General features: G+C 37.9%; 1 protein-coding gene across 7 annotated transcripts in view; it reads right to left on the bottom strand.

The window, feature by feature from the left end:
* Positions 1–15859, bottom strand: part of LOC121958192 (myocyte-specific enhancer factor 2D homolog) — a 41748-nt gene extending 25889 nt beyond the window's left edge. For all 7 annotated transcript variants that reach the window (XM_088089990.1, XM_088089992.1, XM_088089993.1 and 4 more), the window contains exons 1-3: positions 15653–15859; positions 2916–3310; positions 96–299 (exon numbers count right to left, since the gene is read on the bottom strand). In XM_088089990.1, coding sequence (XP_087946116.1) covers positions 96–299; positions 2916–2969 — 258 coding nt within the window. In that variant the 5' untranslated portion in view covers positions 2970–3310; positions 15653–15859. The remainder of the gene's footprint in view (positions 1–95; positions 300–2915; positions 3311–15652) is intronic.
* Between the last annotated feature and the right edge of the window lie 9197 nt (positions 15860–25056).

Here is a 25056-nt window from a genome sequence, read left to right as displayed (position 1 = left end):
TTCCCTTGAATAACAAAAGTAGCAACACAGAAACATCTGTTAAGATGACGTAAAACTCAAACAATGGTACATGTCAATCAACGTGATGGATTTACCTCAATGATGTCTGCATTGGTCCGGCTCTCGTGAGGCTCATTGTACTCTGTGTATTTGAGCAGGACCTTGTCCATGTCAGTACTGGCATACTGAAACAGCTTGTTCGCGTGGTTGAAGATGATCAGAGCAATCTCGCAGTCACACAACACACTCAGCTCGTACGCTTTCTTCATCAAGCCAAACTTTCGCTTTGTGAATGTCACCTGAGAGAAAACAGAAAAGGAGGTTGAGGAGAGGGAAAAACAAAAAGGTATGTGAGTATTCACCCTTTATTAAAAATTCACTCATGGTCAGAAATTCAGGTATACAACTTAATTTTTTTAGTAATGCTTCCTCTGATCACGATTCTCTTTTTTCCAGTCTTTTCAGGTCTCTCTTTCTCTTAGTGTTAACACTTTGTTACAGAGATAAATATTATTATAAAAAGATCCTCAGTGATTCACACACAAAGACGTCTAGAGTCGCAAATCAAAATCAAATTCACAATGCAGGAGAAGAAGCTGATGACCTGTGAATAATCTTTCAGTTGCCTGGTAATGAAGAAAATACATGCAGTCACATTACTTCAAGACACATTAACAATAACATATCCAACAAAAAGTGCTTTCTGATGCTCTTTGACTGTCAGAACAATCACTGAAACACAGCAGAGTCCATTTTCAGCATCAATAATGAAGCATCCTTGTTTTTGTGAACCTTTTATGACTCATAACTATCAGAACAACAATGAAATTATAGCGGAAGACGCTGGCTTTTAAGTGGTAACCAGTCTCTGATTGGTTTTTTTGAATCATGCTCCATCAATAGGTTTTGGTGCAAATACAACCAGTTAATTGCACTCAAAGGAAAAACTCTGAATGTTGACATTAGCTCATTATGGGGTGCAGTGTAGCTCACCTGGTAGAGCAGGCGCCATGTCCTTGCCACAGCGGCCGCAGTTTGATTACAAACTTGGCTCTTGCTGCATGTCATCCCCTCTCTCTCCTACTTTTTACTTTAAGACTGTGCTGTCCAATAAAGCTGAAAAGCCGCAAAAATAATATTAAAAATATAACTAACCCTTTAACCATATATCAGTGACACTGTGGACTTTGCATGTGTGTAACTTCTTTTAAATGTCTTACGTTGCAACAATTTAACTGATCGTTTAAAGTGGAGCATGTCGAGTATTTACACTACAAGCGGTTTCAAGATCTGTTTGAAGAGTTTACAGTCAGAGCTGTGAGGAGGTGGTTCACAGAAAGAAAAAAAAAAAAACAGTGATAACCGGGGAAAAAACAGCCAAATTAACATTTTTGTACAACTACTCATCTGACCCAGCCGAGAAAACAAAGACACTGGTCAGGGAGGAAACCAAAAGCCACTCTGGAGGAGCTGCTGTAATTGTAGATTTATCTAAAGAATAACAATCCGTGCAGCGTTTTACGAATCTGGGCTGCACGGCAGACAGGCCAAAAGAAAGAAAAAGACACATAACAGTATGCTTGTGGAGGACTGAGAGCATGAGGCAAAATATTCTGTGGTGTGATGAAGCCATAATTTCAACAGTCATACAAAGCACTTTGTTTGGCAGAACACAAACTCATCTCAACACCATCCAACACCACCCCTGCTGTGAAGTGGGGTGGCAGCCTCATGCAGTGAAGAGTTGTGAGGAGAAAAAAGAAACAACCAGCGGAGCTGAAAAAGGCAAATTCTTGAGGGCATCCTACTGTAGAGTATTTGAGACTTTCCACTGCAGAATATTTGTGTATTTGAATGGGACAACGACACAAGCATAAAGCCCAAACTACAATAGAGCTGCCTCAGAATGAGAAAAAAAATCTCTTATAAACCGTGTGAATGACTTCCAAACAGCTGAGTTCTCGCAAAGTATAAATCTGCCCAGGCTGGTTGTGAAAGATAACAAAAACCTCAGTACACAGTTAGACTCCAGTAAACTGCTCACATTACTCATGAATGAGATGAACATGAAGGCCATTTTTTTCTTAATAATTTCCTAAAAGGGGTCTTAATTTTAATCAAGCCATATAATAACTTTCACATTGTACTGCCTGAAGAATATCACAATTTAGTTTTAAAAGCATTTCAAATTATGAAAATGCATACAACAATACTACAGCTGGGTTTTTAACTGATCGCTTGACTTCTACAAAAAGGCGCTTGTGGCACATTATTCTGATTCAATAAATTAAATGAAGTGTGGCAGTTTATTATTTTTACAATACTCAAAAACGCAAAAATATTATTGGTGCATCATTCTTAAAGGTTCAGTGTGCAGGATTTAGGGGGATATATTGGCAGAAATGGAATATAATAATGTTCATTAGACTGTCCAGATCCATCTACTTGTAAGTCAACTTAATATGGAAACACGTTATTGCTAATATGAATTCATATTGCTGCACTGAGAAAATAGTTTGCTTTTGAAACCAACACTAATTGTTTTGTTTTTTTCAGATTATTTTGAGGGGATTTTTCCCTTTAATGACAGGGTAGCTAGAGATTGACAGGAAATGTGGAAGAAAGAAGAGGAATGACACACAGCAAAGGGCCGCAGGCTGGAATCGAACATGTGCCGCTGCAAAGGCCTCAACTAGGTGAGCTAGAGTTCACCCAAATACTAATTTAACGAGTGCCATACAAAAATGTGCACGTAAAGAAATAAAATTTGAACTTTTAAATTCCACAACAACTAGGCAAACTGTGTAAATGAAGATCACTATAATAACCAAAAAATAAAACACACTATGTTGCACCCCTCATTCATAAAAACAACCAGAATGAAAAGAAGGAAAATTCAAAAAGTTTGGACTCACCTGCTTGTTCCTTTCATCGGTGATCCGTTGGATCTGAATCTTTTTCCTACCCATGATGCTTTGCAGTTGCGGAGACAAACGTCGTGGTCAGTCAAGTGGAAAAGCGCCTCTCAGAGGATGAGAGAGGAAGTGCAGCCTACGACCTCTTTCTTCAGTCCAACAACATTCAGACACAGTCATGCATCCGAGGATACACGCACACACACATTTCTCTGCCCAGGTGTGGTGAGGCAACGCTGTCGACTTCCTCTACTGACAGGACGGCAAGAGCGAGGTGTGAATGCTGCGGGGATGTGTGACGTTAAGACGTGGAGGTCCTCAGTTCATTGTTCAACAGGGACAAAAGGAACAAACTCTTCTGCAGCTGCTGTGGTGAGGAGGACGTCGGTCCTCTCCTGCAGGAGACAGAGACAGAAAGGTTATGCAAATATCACGCAAACATAAAAACAAGACGTGTGACGAAAACGAATGTAAGTTGATGAGGATCATATATTCATAAATCAATATATCACCATATTCTTGTCACGTAGAAAATGAAATGACAGTGTAATCTATCTAAATTGACTTTAGAACAACAAAGACAACAATGCTGTCTGATTATTACAGCAGGGGGTCACAGAGACACAATCACAGGTTAAATGCACTTACATAATCATCTGGTTAATTTCAGCATTCACCATTAAAGGGATACTTTGCTGATTCTCTACCAGCTTTGTATCATAACAGTGTGGGCAGTATGTGTAGACGAGCTATAGTAAACTTCTCTCCTTCTTACCACTGCTCAGATCTCACACACAATGATGCAGAGAACCTGCAGGTGTAAGATGGTACTTCCTCATTTTCATATGCCCACCACCAAAGACACAAAGAGTATAAGAAAGGGATTGAGATAAAGCTTTTGCTTCTTTTTGTCTGTCAAAATCACTCCCTAGTGGACTACATCTAATTTACAACAACAAACTTGAGTGACCCATAGACTGTAAATTAAGATGGACAACATGACAGTTCCCCCAAAGTGTAACATTTCAATCTCAGTAACCCCCTGGTATCTGTCTGCAGTATAGGTCATAAAGCCCGCCCCTCCATGTTAGTGAATGGGACAAAGGCCAAGCTAAAAACTCAAAAGTACACACCAAATAAATGTTTCTGTCACTGGATGTAGTTCTCATCGCCCTTATGTTTGTTCAAATGATAGTTATTATTTTAAACTTGGTTTTATTGAGTTATTCAGTTCTACAAAAAGGGGACTTTCAGCCATGACTGACAGCTGTGTGTGCCAATCCATGCACCTGGATTCAACTGCTTGCAAATTGTGGGACGGGTGTTTTTGTGGGAACTCTCCCACCGCAGATGTTGCTACTGCACAGACTCACAGACACGTTTCTCAATGACATCACCATTACAAGATGGCAACACCCGTATCTCAGATATTTTAACCTCACTTACGCATAGCAAGGGTACGTGGGGGATGTCATCCATCTTTACAGTCTATGGAGTGACCAAAGTGTAAAAATATGTTATATATTGCCCTGTAAATATCTGACAAAGGAATGAAAGCATATGGACACAACTTTGTACACAAAGCCCAGAATACACGGCTTCACTTTTGCATAAGTTATACTTTTGACACAACCTACCAGTTAAAAAGCAGATCATGACTTATAACCACATACAAAACTACAGCAGCAAAAGCCTTTTGAAGACATCACTTGTGAAAATTCATGATAAAAACTTGTCATAATATTTTTAAAACACATTTATAGGCCAGATAATTTATTGATTGAGTAGATTAATTGATTATTAATGCTAAGACTAAACTTGTGAGTCAGCAGAGGGTAAAAGAAAACAGTCAGCATGTTTCTCCACACGCAAGATGCTGCCACGCCTTTAGGGCCATTCAGTGACAAAACTGAAACCATCATTGACATTTTTCTTTAGAGGAAAATCAGAGCAGGGGTACATCAAAAAGGGACGTCAGTGAACGGGACTATTTGTGTTTTAGATCATATTTACACAAGTAAGAAAATTTGAAGACACATGATATAAAACTAAAGGTTTTATTATTTACTTCACCAAGAGCAGTTAAAAAGCTGCACTTCATCATTAGGTGGGATTTTAAAAACTGTAAGGACTTCATAGGTCTGTGTAGACTGTACTGTCGGCTGGCTTTGTGCGCAGGCTGAATCAGTATTTGTATGCTCTTTATATTGGCCCTACTTTGAAATCCTTCCTGACATGAAGGCCTAAGGGTCATGAATAAGAGATGAATTTAATGAACAAATGATGAATCAGAAAAGTCTTGAGAACTCTGCCACCTCTGCACGACTTACACATAGATATGATGATACTAAAGAAACCAGTCACTTCTTAGGCTCAATGGCAAGTTGTGCTGTTTTAAACACATTTTAATGTATTAGTGGTGGCATGGATTAATATTTAAAAATACATATATAGCAGCAGTGACAACTTAGTCTTGTCAGCATGACATCATCATCATACATTGCTGGCTATTAGGGATGTCAACTGTTAACTGTTAAATGGTTAACCACCGAGAATATTTTTGACCAGTAACGCACGTCGTTCATTAGGTTAATTTTGATGCTCTTCAGTTAACTGCACTGCACCATCTGGGTCTGTTGAGAGGTAGGTTGCGGCACCGCTTACTCTGGAATTACAGCTAGCAACACCGTCCCGACCCAAAAGTGTTGCTGTGGAAACATTGTGCCCACCCTCCGGTCTCCCCCCAGGTTGCCCCAGTGAGCAAGCATCGCATAGCTCCGTTAGCACAATTAGAAGTGTCAGCATAGCCAGTGATGCTAACATAGTTAACAATACCGTCCTGCCACCAGTATTGCAATCCTGCCTCCGGAATGGCGTTACCAGTGGTAATTGCCGAATGAGCAGCATCGCTAGTTAGCTCTCACCAAATAACTGAGTTGCCCAGTTTGTGGCAAAAACATAATAGCTTAAATTTTTTTCACAGCTTTATATGTCATGTCTTTATTTTCTGCACCAAATCATAGAGTATTATCAATAAGAGTATCGATAAGTATTGATACCAAAAAGCAGTACCGGTATCGATAAAATCCTAACAATACCCGTTCCTAGTTGGCACTATGTTTCCACATATTAGCATGGCTAGCCTGCTGTCTGTTAGCAAAATAAAATTAAAGGCAAGATAAATACATGACAAAAATTTTAAATGTCACCACTTCTAAATGGATAGCACTTTAAAGGGCCTCTGGTATTTCACATCATTTTGCGTTTTTCTCTTAAAAATTAACTGGTTAGTTACCGGTAATTGGTGTAGGGCTAGCAAAAGCAAAATTTACTTAAACTGTCATCCCCGCTGGCTACACATTTGTGTATCTAATTCATAAATGAATACTAACTGTTACAGCTTCGCATATCCTTCCTTTAAATATCTCAACAATTGTGATTTAACTTTTCAGTGGCACTGCACAGTTATTCATAATGATTCAGTTCTCACAATTCACTCACAATTCTAGCTTCAACAATTAAAGAGTACAAATATAAATGTAAACATAACTGTGTAGCTGTGGAAGGAAAGGGAGGGGAAGGAAAGAAAAAGTAGGAAGGGCATTAGAAAAAGTGTATGTATGTCAGCATGAGAAGAAAGAAATAATGATGCCAAACAAGACTCATCCTGCAAACTCTTACTTGAAATGTCACTAAACCCAACCAATTAAAGCTTTTTTTCATTGTCCTTTGCTTGCTTAATCTCTTTTTTATGTTTTTTTTTTTAAATTATTTTTAATTAATTGTTTTAAGTATCTTTATATTCATTATTGTTGATGCTTTTTTTTTTTTTTACTTGTATCCAATATCATTGCTTTGTTGATTTTGTATTTGGTTATATATATATATATGCTGATCAGCATTTAGGGTTGCTGCTCTGGTGCATTAAATCAAGCGCTCACTGAAGCTGAAAAGAATGGCCGATTCATTTGCAATTAATTAGAAGATCGGCAGAAAGATAACTGGCAGCATTTTTATAAAACTGGTTGAGAATTTCATATTTCACACAGAGATGCCAAACATGACCTCGTTTCACCTTCTCAAAGGTAAAGATTTCCTGCTTTTCTGATCTGAAGATGTCATCTTGGGCTAAGGGGCATTATCATGATCTTTAGACAAAACAATGAATCATAACTGTCTGATTAAGTGTTGATGAAAATAATGGTTAGTTGCAGCTTTATTCATATATAAACTGTCTGACAAATCTTCGCCATTTGTTTCCACTATGACTCAACTCCTTTATTAAATTAGGGATCATTTTATTTAACTTCATACTTGATATTAATGTCATTGGTGTTTTTAATATCCTTTATTAAGGGAGACAGATATGAACCTGTTTAATGGGGCAACCAAACCTCTGGAGGTGAAAATGAGAAGGGAGAAACGGATCCCAGGCTCACTGCTGGGGTGAAAATTGGAAACAAAACAAGACTTAAGCATTTTATAAATACATTAACTTCCCTGGAACCCATTCTCCTTTCTACCCGGGCTCAGCCCAATCGTGTTAAGTTTTCCCTCCTGTCTTGACCCTCCATGTCCTGTGGGATTGTTGTTAGGCCAGATGGAAAAAACTGAAAAACGCCAGTGGAGTGCACATGGGGCCTTCACAAACCACACTTCAACACTTGAGAGTGTCCAGCTTGAGAATTAATCAGAAGTTGTAATAAAATCCAGTATATTAGGTTCAGCTCTGAAAATCTCAGTGTCATTTATCAGTGCCATGTATTACGTCAATGGTAGTTTATGAAACTTCAGCCTTCTGTATCAGGCGTTTATTTTTAGCAATCCATTTGGACTTTTCTCTGACTGCTTAATAGTTTTTTTTAGAAGGGTTACACCGATTCGATGCGGGAGATGAGTATTGGTACAAATACTGACCTTATTAAGTGGATCAAGTGTTGGTGATGAGATGACAGATCCACAGTTAATACAGTTTATTTGTCTATAAAGAGTGACTGTTTTAACTATCACTATTCAGTCAGTCACCACAGCAGTCCCTGGTCTCATGTTACCCTGCATAAAAATTATTCCAATGGTTTCTATTTACTGAGTTAAACAGTCAGTAATCAGTAATAGTATCAGGAGAGAAAATGTTTGATTGATGCATTTCCAGCTTTTACATAACATTTAGTTTTAAGGTGTTACAGCTGAGTCAGGTTGGTTGAAAACAGGCATTTCCTGTGAAGTTATCATATTGTATTGTTACTGGTTATTTTGACCATAAGGGCTGCACCTGGAGCTGGAATGACTGGTCGATTAATTGATCGATAGAATAACAACAAGTAGCTACTTTTGTTAATCGGATATCAGTTTTTTGGTTTGTTTGTTTTTCTCAAAATAGTGAAAGATTAAAAATATTTTCAGGTTCCCACTTCTTAAATGGCAGAATTTACTTGTTTCTCTGTAATATATGTTAGAAAACTGACCAACTTTGGGTTTTGGACTGTTGTCCAGACTAAACAAGACACACAAAGACGTCACTTTGGGTTCTACAGTTGTGGCTGGCATTTTTTCCACACAATTTTGTGATGTTTCAAGGACCAATCACGTTTTAAATTTTGTTTATGTTGCCACAAAAATTCCCACAGCCCAACATGACATCTTTAGAAGTCTTTTTTTTGTCTTCCAAACAGTCAAAACCAAAAGATACTCACTTAAGAGAAGAAAGGTTGCAAACCCCCATATTTGAGAAGTGAATCATTGGCATTTTACTCCATATATGACTTATATAATTATTACATTTGCCCTCAATTTTTTTAGCAGTATATGATAAAGCTGAGGTGATTTTAAGGTGATCGATTACAGAAATACATTGATATGCGATGCACAGAAGCTTAAAGCAAAAGCATCCCAGATGTTTTGCAAGACAGCAGCAAGACAACACTGCCCTGTATACTTTTTGTCCCAAACAAAGAATTATATTTCTATAATATTATATCCTTTGAGTAGCATATTGATTTTCTAAATCTCTCTTCCTCACCCCCTTGTTTAAAGTGATTTCTGCATCACTGCTAACTGCTCCGTGTGTCATGTTATGTTGTTATTCCGCCGTTTTAAAATTTCTGAGTATTTTGAAAGCAATGCATGAGAGACAAAATGGCACAAACTGACTACTTTTACAATCTGTAAATTGTTTCAGTTTTTGCTGTCCCACACTGATGCAAAAATACATTTGCTAGTGAATCTCTTAAATGTATTTACTCCAGTGATTAAATAAATCCATGTCGTAACCATTCAATATAATGTCATAACAATCCTTTTAAATTTGAGGTCAAACATTTTTCTGATCAGCCATCTTAGAAAAATTATCATAAAAGCTATGATGTGGAAGGCAGACTAATTTTGAAATATGCAATAATTATCATTATTTTTCCAGAGAGGATGACAGAATAAATTAAGTTAAAGTTTTGAATATTTATTTTAGGTAAATTAATCATTATATTTGTCAACAAATTAAAAAAAAACTAATCTTTACAATAATCAATATTTATTGGAATAATAAATTAACCGAGAAAAAAAAAAGACTCATCTGATTAATCAATAAACAATAAGATGAAGTCCTTTTATATTATAGCTTCTATTAGCTCAAATTAGCGACAACTTTTCAGGGTAACCCCTTAGTAACTGCGTAGGTCCCCTAAATGCAAGCATGTTCAGTTGGAAATCACTGCTGTAGAAGAACCTACTTGGTCAACTTACAGGATAGCATAATGATGTCAAAAAAGTACATTCATGTTCAAGATACTACATACTATAAGATGTTTAAACAACAAATGTTTTCTGTAATGTCAGCAAAGATAATAGACTTTGAAAGTGGTGAAATTCTCTTAATAACGTCCATTATCAAACATTACAGACAAGCAATTAATTTGGACAGCCTGTACAACAAACACAGCATTCTACAGACAGAAACGTGTATAAAGTGGTTTCATACATTATATACTCTCTGTACTCACAGCAGCTCTGGACGTTACCATAAATAATTCATTAGCTGCAACTGTAAGGCACCAACTCTAAACAATTACCACAACATGTAGAAATATCCCACTGCGAGAGGGAAAAATGATTAGAAACTGCCCTTCCCGACTAACTTTGCCACTGTCAAGCTCCAATATTATCTTTGATTAGTCGTGAATTGACCAGAATGGGGCTACACTGCAAGGTTTCTGTCTAGCCTCGCTCTGCCTGACTGCCCTCTGCATGGCTGCCCTCTCATTACTGTAATTGACACGTTCATCCCTCCTCTTCCCCCTTAAGGCGCTGATGGCTCAATTAGGAGCTGGCCTGAGGACTGATTGGACGCCAAGATAATGAGGTCGCCGCTTGGCTAAAACTCAGCCCTGCATCCAGCCAAACCAAGCTCACTGTGTGACATACGGTAAGCCAAAGAAGCAGAAAAGACAGTTTACAAAACAATCTAAAGAGATAAATGTATAATGGTGGGAAATAATAACTTTTGGTTGGACCAGGTTGGCCTAACTATCTTAAGTAAGTATGCTTTTGGTGACTCTGGTTAAAGTGAGCCTCGCACGTTATGAGAATCATCCAAGTGTTATGCAACCCGTGAATATTCTTCTGATGAAGGAGAGCACAATCAAGCTCAGGGTAGGCATCTGTCCGTTTTGGAGGAGTGTAATTAGTGGCTGTGACCTTTACCGGATTATGCACTAGCCAATGAAATGTGCCAAAGCCCTGAGATAAATGGTCGGAGCCTCAAACGTGACTTGCAGTGGGGTTTGCCCACCCACAGCTCTGACAGGGGTTTAGGGCAGCCTTAATGGCTCAATCTCCAATCCGCAAAGATGGACAGCGATGATTTGCACTCACGTACTCTTGTGACTTTGCATCAACCTTTCACCTGACAACAGGGAGGACCATGTGGTGATATGTCACCGCCAAGCATCAATGAGCTGAAACTAACCTTCGTTTTCATTTCTGATGAACACGCTGATTATTTTCTTGACCATTTTCTCTAATTTCCTGGTGGCATCTTCAAATTCTTTTTTTATCCAGCCATCACTCCAAAACTCAAAAGATGAGTTTAGTCAAAAAAGTTTGTTAAAATTTCCATCAGTAACCAACTATTCATTTCAGTTCTACATGTTAATTACTTTCACAAAATAAGCTATGCAGTATCTTCCTAAAACAAATTGCAGGATTTACCCACAAATTTATTTATTTGTGGCATCCCTCCACAATATATGCATTTGCCTCCACTTATTTATTTTCTTTTTTTGTTGCTGTATCAGAAAGTAAAATACAAGGCAAGACATCTACATCACATACGATTAAACTTCACCATCTCTAAGATCCAGTTCAGACCAAAGATTCCCAAGAAGAGACGAGTTGAAACATGCCACTACTTGGTATGGGCCACTCTGCAATGTATTGAAAACCTGCCAGTTTACACCGATGCAAGTAGGTGAGACATCTCCATAGCAACAACTCTCTTTACAGAGTTTCCCAGACATTCATTTATTTGTGGCGTTCTGCCACAGATCAGCATTTGACAGTATTTATTGATTTTCTATTTTTGGTGCTTAACCATTATTAAAAGCACTGTTGGAATACTTATACCATTAAGTTATTCAGAGCTCCAGACTCCAGGATTGCAGAGTGTACTCAGGGCACAGACAGAGCAGCAGAACACCAGGTGCAGTGAAAGTGAAACTAAACCACTTTCTGAATATATCTAGAACTAGAAAATCTGTTTCTCAGAACATGCTGCTTTAACCTCATGGTCCAGTCCTGGGTCTGAAAGGTTGCTTTCACTTTACTCTGCAGTAGCTGCTCCTCTAATCTAATCAATTGATCTGATCTAATCTGATCAATGAGACCACAAACTGATAGACTGATCAATTCTCTACCCTGCGATTCAAACTCTACAAAAGGGCAGCAGAGGAAAAAATAAATTAAGCTGATTTCCGCCTGTGCTGTGCTGTTTTCACAGACCTGCTAAAACCTTTGATCACAAACCTGCACTATCTTTTATTCCTTTCCTTTTAACAACACAGTAGCACTATGGCAACCTATCGTCATGCATGTTTCGTTTTCACCTCCTCCCATTCTGTCATACTGTTCGTTTGTTTTGCCTTTTCCATCCAGAAGGTGTTGTCCGTCTGCTGTCTACCATCTGCCTGATTCCATGTAAACCCAGCATAAATCTCACAAGTCCATAGAGTGGTGGAATAAAAGAGAAGGCCTCTTGTAGGTCTAATTTTATGTCATTCAGCATTTTGTTTTTAAATTTAACATTTAGTTGCGGGTTAATTGGTGTTGGGCTATGGAAAGCAAAATTAACCAAAACTGACATCCCTAATTCAGAACACTCCACGACACAGCGGTGAGGTTGGGACTTATAAAAATGTAGCGACCAGGTGCCAGACTATAAGCAGCACCCATCCAAGAGAATGCTACAAAAATTGCCCAAGTAAAAGCCTAGAAAAAAATGCACATTTATTGCAAACAACAGTGAATCTGGGGTTGGCTTTTACTTTTGCTGGTGATACTGTTTACGAACAATAATCGACAATTTCTGCATGGTATCGTTTTAAGTAAAGCTGCCTCTTTTTACAGAATACTGCACCAACTGATCGTTCCTTAAACCTTTTTTTGACCATACAAGAGTTTGAACTGTACAGTATTTTCAGTTCTGTATAACTGGCAATTTTTTCGATGTTGGTGTTCTGTTTTTGCTCATTGTAGTTTCCGTCACAGTATGTTTTTTATGTTGATGTTGTGTAATAAGTTTCCTCTTGATAATAAGCTGCTGTGACCACCACAGAATAAACAATATGGGATCAATTGACTGCTCAAAAAACATTACCTCAAAACATAATAGCTACCTAATTAAACAATTTTAATAACACGTCTTTCATGTCTCATTTAACTCTTTTGCATTTTGGATTATTTTCCCCTCATGCCTTGCTATAAAATTACCATTAGCAGACAAATCAAGTGAAAGCCTCCAGTGAAAGCCCCAAGGTCCCACTGTAAGTCTTCCACTTGACAAAATCAAAAGGAGAAACAAAGATAGTAAATAATATCATTGTGGAAAAACTTTGAGAAGTTGGGAAAATAAATTACAACTTTCTGCAAACATCTAAAAATATTTCAACCAACACAGAGGAATGAAACTTGGAATAAAAGATGTTGCAACTGCATTTACTGCCAACTGCACATTTAAAATGTTTACTTTCTGTTTCTATGTCTATTTCAATCCTTTAAGAAAATCCCATCTATTCTGATTTTTTCTCTCTGACTCTCTTTACATTGGTTGCAAATGAAAAATAAAATACTTCTGTTTTAAATCAAACGTGTGTACTCCTATAATAGACATTTGTGCTAGAGCAACAAATATCATAAGTCCTTTATCCACTGTCTATCTTGTTAGGCTTTATCTTGCTCAAGGGACAGAAGTTCAAACTCCCAAACCCAAAAATGAAGCTAACAATTCAAGATCTGAATCGGTCTTAAGGAATTGCTGCTGTGGACTTTGAAAAACCCCCGGTTGATTTAATTCTGTTCATCTTGGCAACCACTCCCAGCTTTGTCAGCTCAATGTCCTACCCATAGGAACTGCAAGTTTCAACAAAGCTGTTATTTCAAGCATTTTAATAAAATACTTCTGCTCATGATACTGTAGCATACTGTAGGTTTTGGGGGTAGTTAAGTTGTTGATCCTGCTTTGAGGCAAGTAGAGAAACAGGAATCTTTGGAACATGGAGAACTTGGCTTTGACTTCTAAAAAATATGGATTCAGCAGTAAATCCAAAACACGAATTAGACCCACAATAAACACACTGCCGGTAGAGAACTGATGAAATGTGTCATCTCTGCTCTCAATCATTGGGACTGTACTACCTTCAGATGTTGAAATGAATCCATCTGCAGGGATGGCACACACAGTATCACCCTGTAAAACTGGCCTGATTCTTGCCCCACAGCTTTGGTATCTACGCTGGGATGGCACCAAAAAATAATGGCTCCTGTTTTCCACTGTACTAAATGCACATAAACCATATTCTGTGCCCTAATTTGACTATGGTGACTCATGTGGTATATTTTAAAGAATACAGTAAATAGAGACAGGAAATGCCCTTTGCCCGCCATCAGCATGGCTGCTTGGCACATGGCAATATTAGTATCTTTTAGGGATAGAGGAAAAATCCACATAGCATGTGGCAATATCATATCAATACAAAGACACCAAGTATCGATTCTTTTAAATATACAAAATCTAAAGCTTTTGCAATGCACTAGATACAATTTACTGCAATACAAATTTAGTGAGATGAACAGACTGAAAACTTCATATTAGATAAAACAAACATTGACAAAGTTTTCCTTTCGGAGCAAAATTCACTGTTCAAAAAGTCGCAATATATGTTAGTGCAATGCTCAGAATATCGCATCAGGATTAACCCTGTGAAACCTGGAGCAACATCACTTTTCTTGTGCTGCTTTCAGACACCTTTCACAAGTATTTAAACAATTAAACCCTGAGGAAATTTGTTGGATGTCTTTCAAAAACATGGGGGGGAAAGGCAATGTGCAATTTGGTGAGACATGTTCCACAAATTGCAAGAAATTAGTCGATTTAGAATTTCTTTCTTTTTTTTTCTTCTTTTTTAAAGCTAGGGGACATTTCTAGGGAAAATATACAAAAGCAAAGGGAAACTATGTTTTTAATTATCAATATTACATATTTAAGGTAAATGTGACAAAAGAAATGTAAGCAAATTTTTTCCAATCATTTTCTTTGCAATTGTTTAAGTATTTTTCTTATACATTTACTCCTAATTTCTTGCTAATTCTTGAATCATTTCTTCTTCCATTACTCATTGCCTTATACCATGTTTTTGAAAGAAATAAAGCCAATTTGCTCGGGGCGGAAAGGGTTAAATCACAATAATATTGTATCATGACAAAAGTATCATGATTATCTCGAGTTGCGGAGCCTCTGGTGAGTCCCACTCTTTGTATCTTTTAAACAAAATCTCATCAAGTCATTACACACCACACAAATTAAATCCAGTGCAGGAAAATATTTTCATTTTTTCTTGAGGCTCTGGAAAAAAAAATCAGCTGGGTGAGCTGCTTTGAACAATAGGTCTCTTATGTGATTTTCCTTTAATGTCATTAAATTACTGGCCATGTTAGATCTGGTATGTTGATGCCACATGAGATTAAAATGATTTTTTTTTCTATCAAAGTGGGAGCATAGCTGTATCCTGCAAACATGACAGATGGAGTGTGGAGACAGTAGGCCCACTGACGGCAGACAGCAGGTACCCTACAGGGTCTCATTTGACAGGTTGGAAGCTAATACCGCTATCAAAACGTGTGTCCTGATTATTAACACAACAAATACCCTCAGTTAAGACATCAAAACCTGATAAACAGAGCAAAGGAAGAGCAACTCTAAACAGGCCATTTCACAATTTTCAAGTTACGAGTCGACCGACAGCCATTACCTTCCTGACACTCTCCATATAACTCGGCTGTGCGAGCTGTAGCACGCACTACTTTGAACCACATTACGGACATTTTGTATTCAAATTAACACAATTCTTCTGAGTAACATAAATCAGGTCAGTGTTGCTTGATTACTTTGCTATATTTAAATAATAAAGCTAGCAGATCTGCTCCTATGCGAGGAGAAAAGACGCAGGAAGGAAATGTATCACTCCACTTACCCTGAAATATTGCTGATAAAAAGCCGAAAATAGACCTGCCGTGGCGCGCTCCGGCTGTCCTAACGCCTAAATTAGCAACCGTTAATTAATTAAACTGAGGCGACGTCTTTATTTACATGAATCCGCGGCATTTTAATCCATTTAATGTTGAAGTAACTATACTGTCCACCCAGGCGATACACCGTACCCAGTGTACGACAGACGTCATTGACATTAGCCCGTGATTGACCCGTTGGAAATCCAATAAGAAGCTGACGTGCGAGCCTCTCGTCCAATCAGAGCGCGGTGTCGCAAAAGTGGGCAGGCCTCAACGAGAGGACATGACGGAGGTGACGGCCATGTTCTGCAATAGTGTTTGTATCCCTCCGCTTCAGTATTTACCTTTTGCATGATTTTGCATGTGGGGAAAATGTCACTGTAGCCCCACTGTGCCCTGCCTGCTTTCCATACGAGAGCCCGCTAGGCCATTTGTTTTTCACGTCTGTAACCACCGCAGCCCTGTAAAGCGGCGAATAACCGCCCGTTAAGGCCTATTATGGCTGTTATGCAGAAAAATGTGGAGTGTTGTGAGGTGTTAATCGTCTGAAATTGCTCTCCCAGACCCTCTTTCATCATGCCATCAGACGTTATGGCATCATACAATAGCCTGCTGGAATGATTTATTTCCAATGTCGCCTTCTGAAAATGTGCATATGTAGAGTAAATAGAGGAACACATGAACGCTAAAAAACAGGAATGAGTGATCTAAGATATGTGTGAATTACATCACAATATAATCAAGCACTACTATAATATAGTGCAACACACATACATTATAGCCTGTTACTTTCATATGTTATATAAATAGTTGTTGCATGTTATATGTTATATAATATGCATGTATACATGTTATATATGTTATATTATATATACTTATATGTATTATTATATATGACTATAGGCCTACTGTAGCTACAGATATTTTCTCACCTAATGAACAACCTCTGCACAGGCACATTTATAATCTATAACATTTACTTCCAGGTGCCCCCCTATTCCAACCCACCCAACTAGCAATTTTTGGATCTGAAAAGGTGCAATGCAACCAATGCAATGTTTTAGTAATGTTAAGCAAGTTTTTTTTAGTCCCCATAACATTCTTCTTAGTAAAGCTAACATTCTCTAAACATCAGAAACTTTTAAAAACTTTTTTTTTCTAGTTAACACATTGCATTACATTTTTCATTTTAAAAAATGGACTGTCATTTCAGCCCTTAATAACATGTTCTGAATGTTAATCATTCTTCTTTTGTTCTCATGTAACATTGTGGGAACATTTTAGAAAAGAACATCCTATGATCTGTCACCTCTCAACATCACCAAAATATCCTCAGAATGTTGCGGTTATAACGTTAGGTCTTAATCTGCATTTAACCTTAAAGGAACATTATTTGCAATGATAAACATCCTTAAAACGTTCTTTGAACATTAGATTAAAATGTTTTCTCTAAAACATTTTTACAACTTGTAGGTAACGTTAGTCAATATTGTGGAAGTGTTCCCTGCTAGCTGTGTACCCCAAACCGCCTGAATCCTCTTCCCAAAGTAGTTTTCAATGTTTTGGTTACACAAATTAATTCTGGAGATGCACAATATCGGTATGAGTCAACTGATCAATTAAAATAATTCAAATTTGAGTTTGACAAAGGGCCTTAGAGGTCAGGCAAAAATGCAGCACACACATTATGGAACCCTACTATTTCAGCCTATACAGTGTTGCACAGATCTTTTTGTAGGCCAACGCCAAAGTTAGTGTCCTGATTCCCTCGTAAAAAAAACCCAATGGGATTTTCCCATTAGATTTCGTATTATTGCATAAATTATGTGGCAAACTAACGTTGATGGCACTAGTATTTTACTGAGATAAGATCATCTCCACAAATTTACACCACTTCTGTGTCGTCTCATTTAACCACTTATTAGCAACCAAAAAGACAAAAAAAAAGCTTCAAAATTCAGGAGTGGGGTAATTATTAGTGATTTTTATGCTAAAACATGAAAGTCTCTTGAAGTTGTGTTAACCAAAGACCTTAATTCAGGCATCTAACCAAAAGCTTATTCAAAAAAACGTATTGACTGCAAGACAAGGGAACCAGGAGAGCTAAAATTTTAACTCATTTCTGGATTTTAGGACTCATGCTCGCACAACTCTGCACTACCAAACAAAATTTCAAATAAATCGAATTACCACAAAGTAATTACCAAACCGTGGCACTCAGTGGCTCCAGGACAGCTGCACTACTTGTAACACAACCCACGCTATAAACAATTATCTATATAGTAGTTAACAAATTCACCTGTTCACAGATACCGTAGTTTGCTGTCAAGCTCTTACCACTATAACTGTAAGCATAAGCTTACATATATCTGTTAACTGTAGGTTTGTATTTGTATCCTCCTGTAAATCTATTCTCTGCATTATGTGTAAGTATAGAGCATTCACAGCACATGTGCTGATCTGATCATTATGGATGAGCAGTTTGTGACATAGTATTGAAAATTGTCTGTTGTCCTTGTAAGCCACAAAACATCTTATTATCACGCCCAATTTCATTCAAATGGGTTCAGCAGCCACTGAGTGACTCTAGCTTGTTAGCTTGTTGGCTGCAGAATCCATCTCATTCTTTTCTATGAGAAACACTGACAGGCATTTTGAAGGAGTTTTTCAGTGTGGAAGAGAAACCTAGCTGGCATACTAAACTTGTCAAGTTAATACTGTTGTCTCCCAGAGCTTTGAAAAGGTTTTTTTGCAATTGAAATGGAAAACACAGATACTTTGTGATGTATTTTCTTTGACACTTCATAATTTAACAGGAACGTCAGAGCCCTGAGAGGTTATTTTATTCCACAACAGGAGCTCTAGTTGGTCTCTGGGTGCACAATGAAGCTGCCACATTTTATTTTTTTTTGTCTGCTACGTGCATTATGCTTAAGAGAACAGTTACACATTTTGGAAAATTATTAGTTGGATGAGAAGATCAATACCACTGTCGTGTTTGTATGCTAAACAAAACTTCAGCCAGCAGGTGGTTTATCTTGGCATAAAGACTGAAATAAAGAGGAAAACTTGGCCTGAAATGGTCCAAAGGTAATTTTAGAAAAAATGCCCACCAACACCTCTAAAGCTCACTAATTGCCATAGCAGAAATTCTTGTTTGTTTAATCTCTACAAAAGCAGAAATGTAAAAAATAAAATTATTCCCTTGCAGTTGTATGTCTCCGTGAACCAGTCAAGTCACACGTCTGTCCAGTACAACCTCGAGTCTTAGTGGTAGTTTTTGCCAAATTTGAGGAAATCCCCCAAGGCCTTCTATTGCATTCACAAGAGTGAGATGGACTCAGGGTCATAGTGGCCTTGACTTTTGACCACCAAATTCTAATCAGTTTTTTGTTGAGTCCGTGTGGACATTTGAGTGGAATTTGAGGAAATTTCTTCGAGGTGTTCTTGAAATATTGCAATCAGAAAAAAGATCTGACAGACCTGATCACAGAGACCTTGACCTTTGACCACCAAAATCGAATCACTTCATCATTGAGTCCAAGTGGACATTCGTGCCATATTTAAAGAAAATTCATAAAGGCCTTCTTGAGATATCACGTGTACAAGAATGGGACAGATGAACACAAAAACATACTGCCTCAGGTCTCTGCTATCGCCAGCAAAGAGGCATAATAATTTGTGTTTTTGAGAGGAGTTATGTGCTCAAACTGTTTCTTGGCCGCAGCAGTGACTCTTCTCTTCTAACTCTCTATAAGTGTATTTCCAAAACTATTTCCTTATTAAGGATTCTGACATGACAAAGTACATAAGTTATGCACAAAGGTAAGAAAAATTCAGTGTGAGCTCATATATTTTTTCAAGATAAAAAAACCTAGTCATGACAGTTCACCCTAAAAGCTACCAGTGGGAAACCAGCAACGTTCATCCTGTAACTGAGATCACACGAATCTCTGATGTGCACCGACTCTCCAAGGAGTTAAAAAATGCTTGTAAAAAACATTGCATCTCTAGTAACATGCTGCCTGCATTGTTCTTCTTTCCTCTGGGTTTCTAGGCAGACTTGTGTCCTAGTTTAAAAACAAATGCTGTATCAGACCCAGTGCTGTGGACCATTGGGAATAAAGCGGCTGACAGAGATAAAACACATGACATCTTGGAAAAATGCCTCATAAGGGACATCTTGGATTAGAAACACAGTATCAAAGGCTGGCTTCATTTGTTGGATTCAAACCCACAAGCTACAAATAGGCATAAAGATGAGTCACGGACACCCAGCACAGACATGGGTATCACTACGGACCAGGAGAACTGTGAGTTTAGCAGCAGAGGATAAAAAGAAGCAGGTCTGCTCTTGTGGACGCAGTAAAGAAACCATGTCGAACGACCTCAATGCCCCTAAAGAAACCTGTGATGACTTGGAAGTTTTGAAATGTTCACAGATTTGAATGAAATCCAGCGGTAAGTAGAAACTCAAATACTGTAGCATAACAGTGTCCAGAGGCAGACATAAGATATGAAATACTCAGTGTAAAGGGCAGAGAGATCAGGCAGCAAAGGAAGGAAGAGTTCAGCTGAAGAAAGGATTGGCCTTCGGCTCCTCAAGAGAAAAGAGTGGGCATCTGTTAAATGTTCCACACCCGCTGAAGAAAAGTCTAAAGTTAAATTGCTTGAACTATTCACTGTTGTGGCTGTAGATTAGCTGATAGAGCTGGTTACTTGCATGGTTGGTGGTTTGATCCTTGAGCTATTGAGGCGTCCGTGAGTAACACATCGAACCCCAAAATGCAGAAGTTGGAACTGTGAGCAGTGAAACTGTACAGACATACGGTTGAATCACACAAAGCTACAAAATGTCAAGGATGACTCAATACAGACTTATTTCCATTGTGGAAACTCTCTTTACAAGAAAGAGAGTAAACTGCAAAGAGTCCATGGACTCTCTGAAAAGAGATTTTGTTAAGAGATGTGCTACATGGGTGAAAAGTATATTTTATAATGCTGTTCAGCCTGTTTTTTTTTTTTTTTTTTAAATCGTACGATCCCGTACAGCTGCTTCTAGTTATCAACATCCTGCCACTGTGACTACAACCAGCTCCATGCTGTCTGCATTAATTCAATTTGAAGGGCATATACAAACAATATGTATATTAGGCACAGACTGGAAACACTTCACAAAACAATAATGCAGTGTGACAACACACCACAAATAACAGCCTAAAGTTATATCCAGGTTGACATTAAAAAAGCCTCCGACACACTCAAATCAAAAATACACATTTTCCTCCTATCTACAGTGCTATTTATCAGTCTAGATCAGTTTGGTGTGAGTTGGGGGCTGGAGGTATCAACTGGCAGGTGTCTGCTTGTGCAGAGTATCATACGGATAAAATCCTCAAACTGTAATTCTATATAATGCATTATCAATATATGAGTTGCGACCTGTGTGAAGCCATGTATAGGTAGGTAGGGTAGTTATGTATGCGTAGGTAGGTGGCAGGGTAGACAGGTAGGTAGGATAGGTATGTTGGTTGGTTGGGTAGGTAGGTAGAAAGAGTAAGGTGGGTAGGTAGAAACGGTAGGTAGGTAGGTGGATAAGGCAGGTAAGGAGGTAGTTATGTAGAATATGTAGGTAAGTTTGTCAGTCAAGGTTCAGTACTGCATTGATGACAAACAAATAATATCTCACAGTATATTGCCTACCTATATTGTCATATTGCACCAACCTAAATCAAATCTCACATCATTATCATTATTCCACCAGTTTACAGCAATATTTCAGAGGTTGGAGTTGCGTAGCCACCATCCATGATCAAACTCATCAAGTCATCCTCTTCACATGTGCACCCCCAGCACAACAAGCAAGTTGACAAAAAATGTATTTCCATCCTCAGGTGCAGCCAAACCTGCCTGGAAATGTGCTTTGCAGTCACTGTGGTAATGAAAAAAAACAAACCAAAGTGCTCTCCATGCAGGTTTACCCCACTCCGCTGCCCACACACACTCCAATGCTGCCTCCTACCTCCACTGCACTCCACCATCATTTTACTCTTTTATGATATCATTTTATCATGGAGACTAGAGCTACTTGTCACTCTTATTACTCATGAGGGTGCTTTCTAGTGGTAGTAGGCTGCTTTTGAGATTCATATTTCTGTGAAGATAAATAGGTCAGTCTTGATCCTGTATTTTTATCAGATAAAATATACCTAGAAGTTATATTAAATAAAATAACACGTCAATATGTGAAGACTTCTCATACAGTAAAAAAAGTTAATTCATTAAAAATAGGCACGACAGTTAATTCAAAGGGATTATGAGAGTATGTCATTTAAGCTATTTTGAAAGAGTTAACTTTTTGCAATAATTTATTTATGTATGTTTGTTTGATTGATCTAGGAAAAAAACAGGTTAACAAAACAAACCAAAATGAACTAGCTACTACTACCTACAAAACTAGATTTTTTTAGATTTTTGGATGAATTCATAATGTCTACTGAGCTTGCATGCCAACAGATCTATCTCAGTTACAACTGAGCAAACCTCAGAAATGATGAAGATTTCATTGTGATGTGGTTGAAAGTTCTGGAAAAAAATAGTTGTCTGTTTGTCCACCACTTGTACAGATATTTATGGTCCTCAGAGGATGAAAGCTACATACTATGATGGAATTTGGTTCTGATTTCTCCTCTAGCGCCGCCATGAGGTTGACATTTTTGCTTTTACTTTTTGGTGAATTGCCGTGTTATTCAAGCTCTGTGAAATTTGACTGTGCATAGGTGCAAGTCGGCCTGTGCCCAGATTAATGTCCGTTGTTGTTGTATGTTTCTGCGTCATTGTTTTTGCTTTTATGCATTTTTTCTATGATTTTACACTTGCTGCAACATAAATTGCCCTCTTGAATGAATAATGATACAACTGCATTGAATTTTAGACATAAAACAATGTCCCTCTTAGGATGAATTGTCAATTTTAGTGATGTTCTCACATTCTCTAAAGTGCTATAATCACATAAACATTTCATGTTTGGGAGGAGCAGCCATACAGACATCTTGTTGGGGATACATGGATAGTTAAATCATTCCCCAAATAGAAACCACACATTACCAGAACCAACAAGAAACATGGACAAATATAAAACAGCAGCCATCAATGTAAGAAGATGTAAAAAGGTTTAAATTAGTGCGCACAAGTTAAAGGAGGTGATGGGCATTGAAGTCAGACTATGTATAATTCCATATGACAAATAAAATATTTATTAATACTGTTAAATAGCTAATGTTATCATGCTAAAATGCTATTCTACAATGGTGAGCATAGTCAACATAACATCTGCTAAACCTTATCATGTTAGCATTGAACTGTGAGCCTGTTAACATGTTGACATTAGGAGGCAAGAGTTACAGGCCCCTCTGTGCCCTAACCAGCAAGACCACACCCAAATTAAAACATAACAACCACGAAGAGACTCAAAATGACAAAAAAAGACACACAAAAAACTACATGGATATAAAGGAACTGCAAAGAGACAAAATAACTGCAAAGAGAAACCACTGTTATAAGACTACTTAAGTATATACAGCATGTGAGTAGCCTACTATTTCCACCCACAACTGTCTATGTTGGGACTATTGTTACCGCTAAAGAAACTGGTTTGAGAAACAATAAAAAAGTAATTTGACCAAAGTAATCAGAGGGATGCAGCTTGACACAATACAACAGCCTACACATTTTTAATGTCCCCTTTGTCCCTGTGTGGCCTTTCCTATTCTGGACTTATATTCTTCTCCCTCAATCTGCCTTCATTCTGTTACTGCAGGGACTTTGTGTTTTTCATGAATGTATTTTCACTGATAAATGTGCCCGTAAATGTGCAGACCTACAAAGAAAGGAAAACTCATAATTCAGCCGCTCGTAATTTCACAGATAAAGAAGCAGCCGTGTTTAGCTCAGTCCACTGAAGAATATTTGAATATGGACCAAATAACACAGACCAAAAATAAAACAAGATCACTAACAGAAAATTCACTTTGCTTCAAAGGAACATTTCACCCAGAAAATCCAAAATTCATGTTCTTCCTCTTTCCTGTACTGTTATTTAGCAATCTAAATTGTTGTGGTGTGAATTTCAGACAGTTGGACATATCGGCCGTAGAGATGTCTGCCTTCTCTCCAATATAATGGATCAAGATGGCACTCAAAAATACATTTGAAAAACTCAACAGTAATGTTTCTTTTGAGAAATCAGGACCCAGTTACTCAAGATGATCCACAGACCTTGTAGAAACTATTTTGTTTTCACCGACTTACACCCTGCAGCTGTATCACAGTGCAGAAGGAAGCGTGCATTTACTCATGGACAAGAAGATCGTGTTCATGACAGGGTGAGATGTAAACATTAATGGCGTCCCCCTTGGTTGATGCAAGCTTCCCTCTGCGCAGTGATGTGGGTGGTGAGTGTAGTTCGAGAGAGGGAAAATAGTTCCTACGTGAAACTGCTCACAACAAGGTCTGTGGATTATCTTGAGTAGCTGGGTCATAATTTCTGAAGAAGAGACATTGCTCTTACATTTTTTAAAGGGTATTTTTTGGCCATCAAGTTCCATTATATTGGAGAAAAGGTGGATATCTCTACAACCACAATCTCCAACATTCGGCAAATCACATGAAAACAATCTAGACTGAAATAGCACTACAGGTTAGAGGAAAAAGGTGTATTTTTGATTTGGGGGCAAACTATCTCTTTAATTTTCACTAAATTGGAGACACAAGGGAACTATTTTCACATAATGATGTTATTTCATATACTTGTGGAAAGTTAAAGAAATAGAAAAGCTGTTTCAAAGCTGAAGCACTTGAGACCTGTTACATTTATTTATTTATTTTTGCCTCAAACGGCTATTAAAAAAACTGACAACAAAATAACAATAATATAAATATAAATATTATATAATAACAGACTATAAACTATTCCTCAGCTCCTATAATAATCATAGCAACCCCATCTGTAGGGATAAAGGGAGAACGTATTTACGTTATGATTGATGTTTGCATTAAAGCAAATGGGATGATTGTTCAGCTTTGGCTGTCCACTCTTTCGCCTGAAGGGGCAGCAGATAGTCAGGATTCAACAATCCACAGTGGTGTGAATGTATTACACCAAATGTCCTCGTGATGGCAGCAAGAGAACACAGACACGTGCATCCCGCCGCGAGTCTGTTTCCTGCACCGATCGCCTCAGGCTGCTGCAGAATCAGCATTAACACCTCATCCAAACAGCTACGAGGCCAAATATCTAAATCATATTTTCTTTTTTATCAGTACTCGGGAAAAAACGTGTTAAATTAAAGGACTTCAGCGAAAACAC

Source organism: Plectropomus leopardus, chromosome 17 (genome assembly GCF_026936395.1).
Source record: "Plectropomus leopardus strain MGB_pleo_1.0 chromosome 17, ASM2693639v1, whole genome shotgun sequence".
NCBI classification, from domain to species: domain Eukaryota; kingdom Metazoa; phylum Chordata; class Actinopteri; order Perciformes; family Serranidae; genus Plectropomus; species Plectropomus leopardus.
This window is presented reverse-complemented; position numbering and strand designations above follow the sequence as displayed.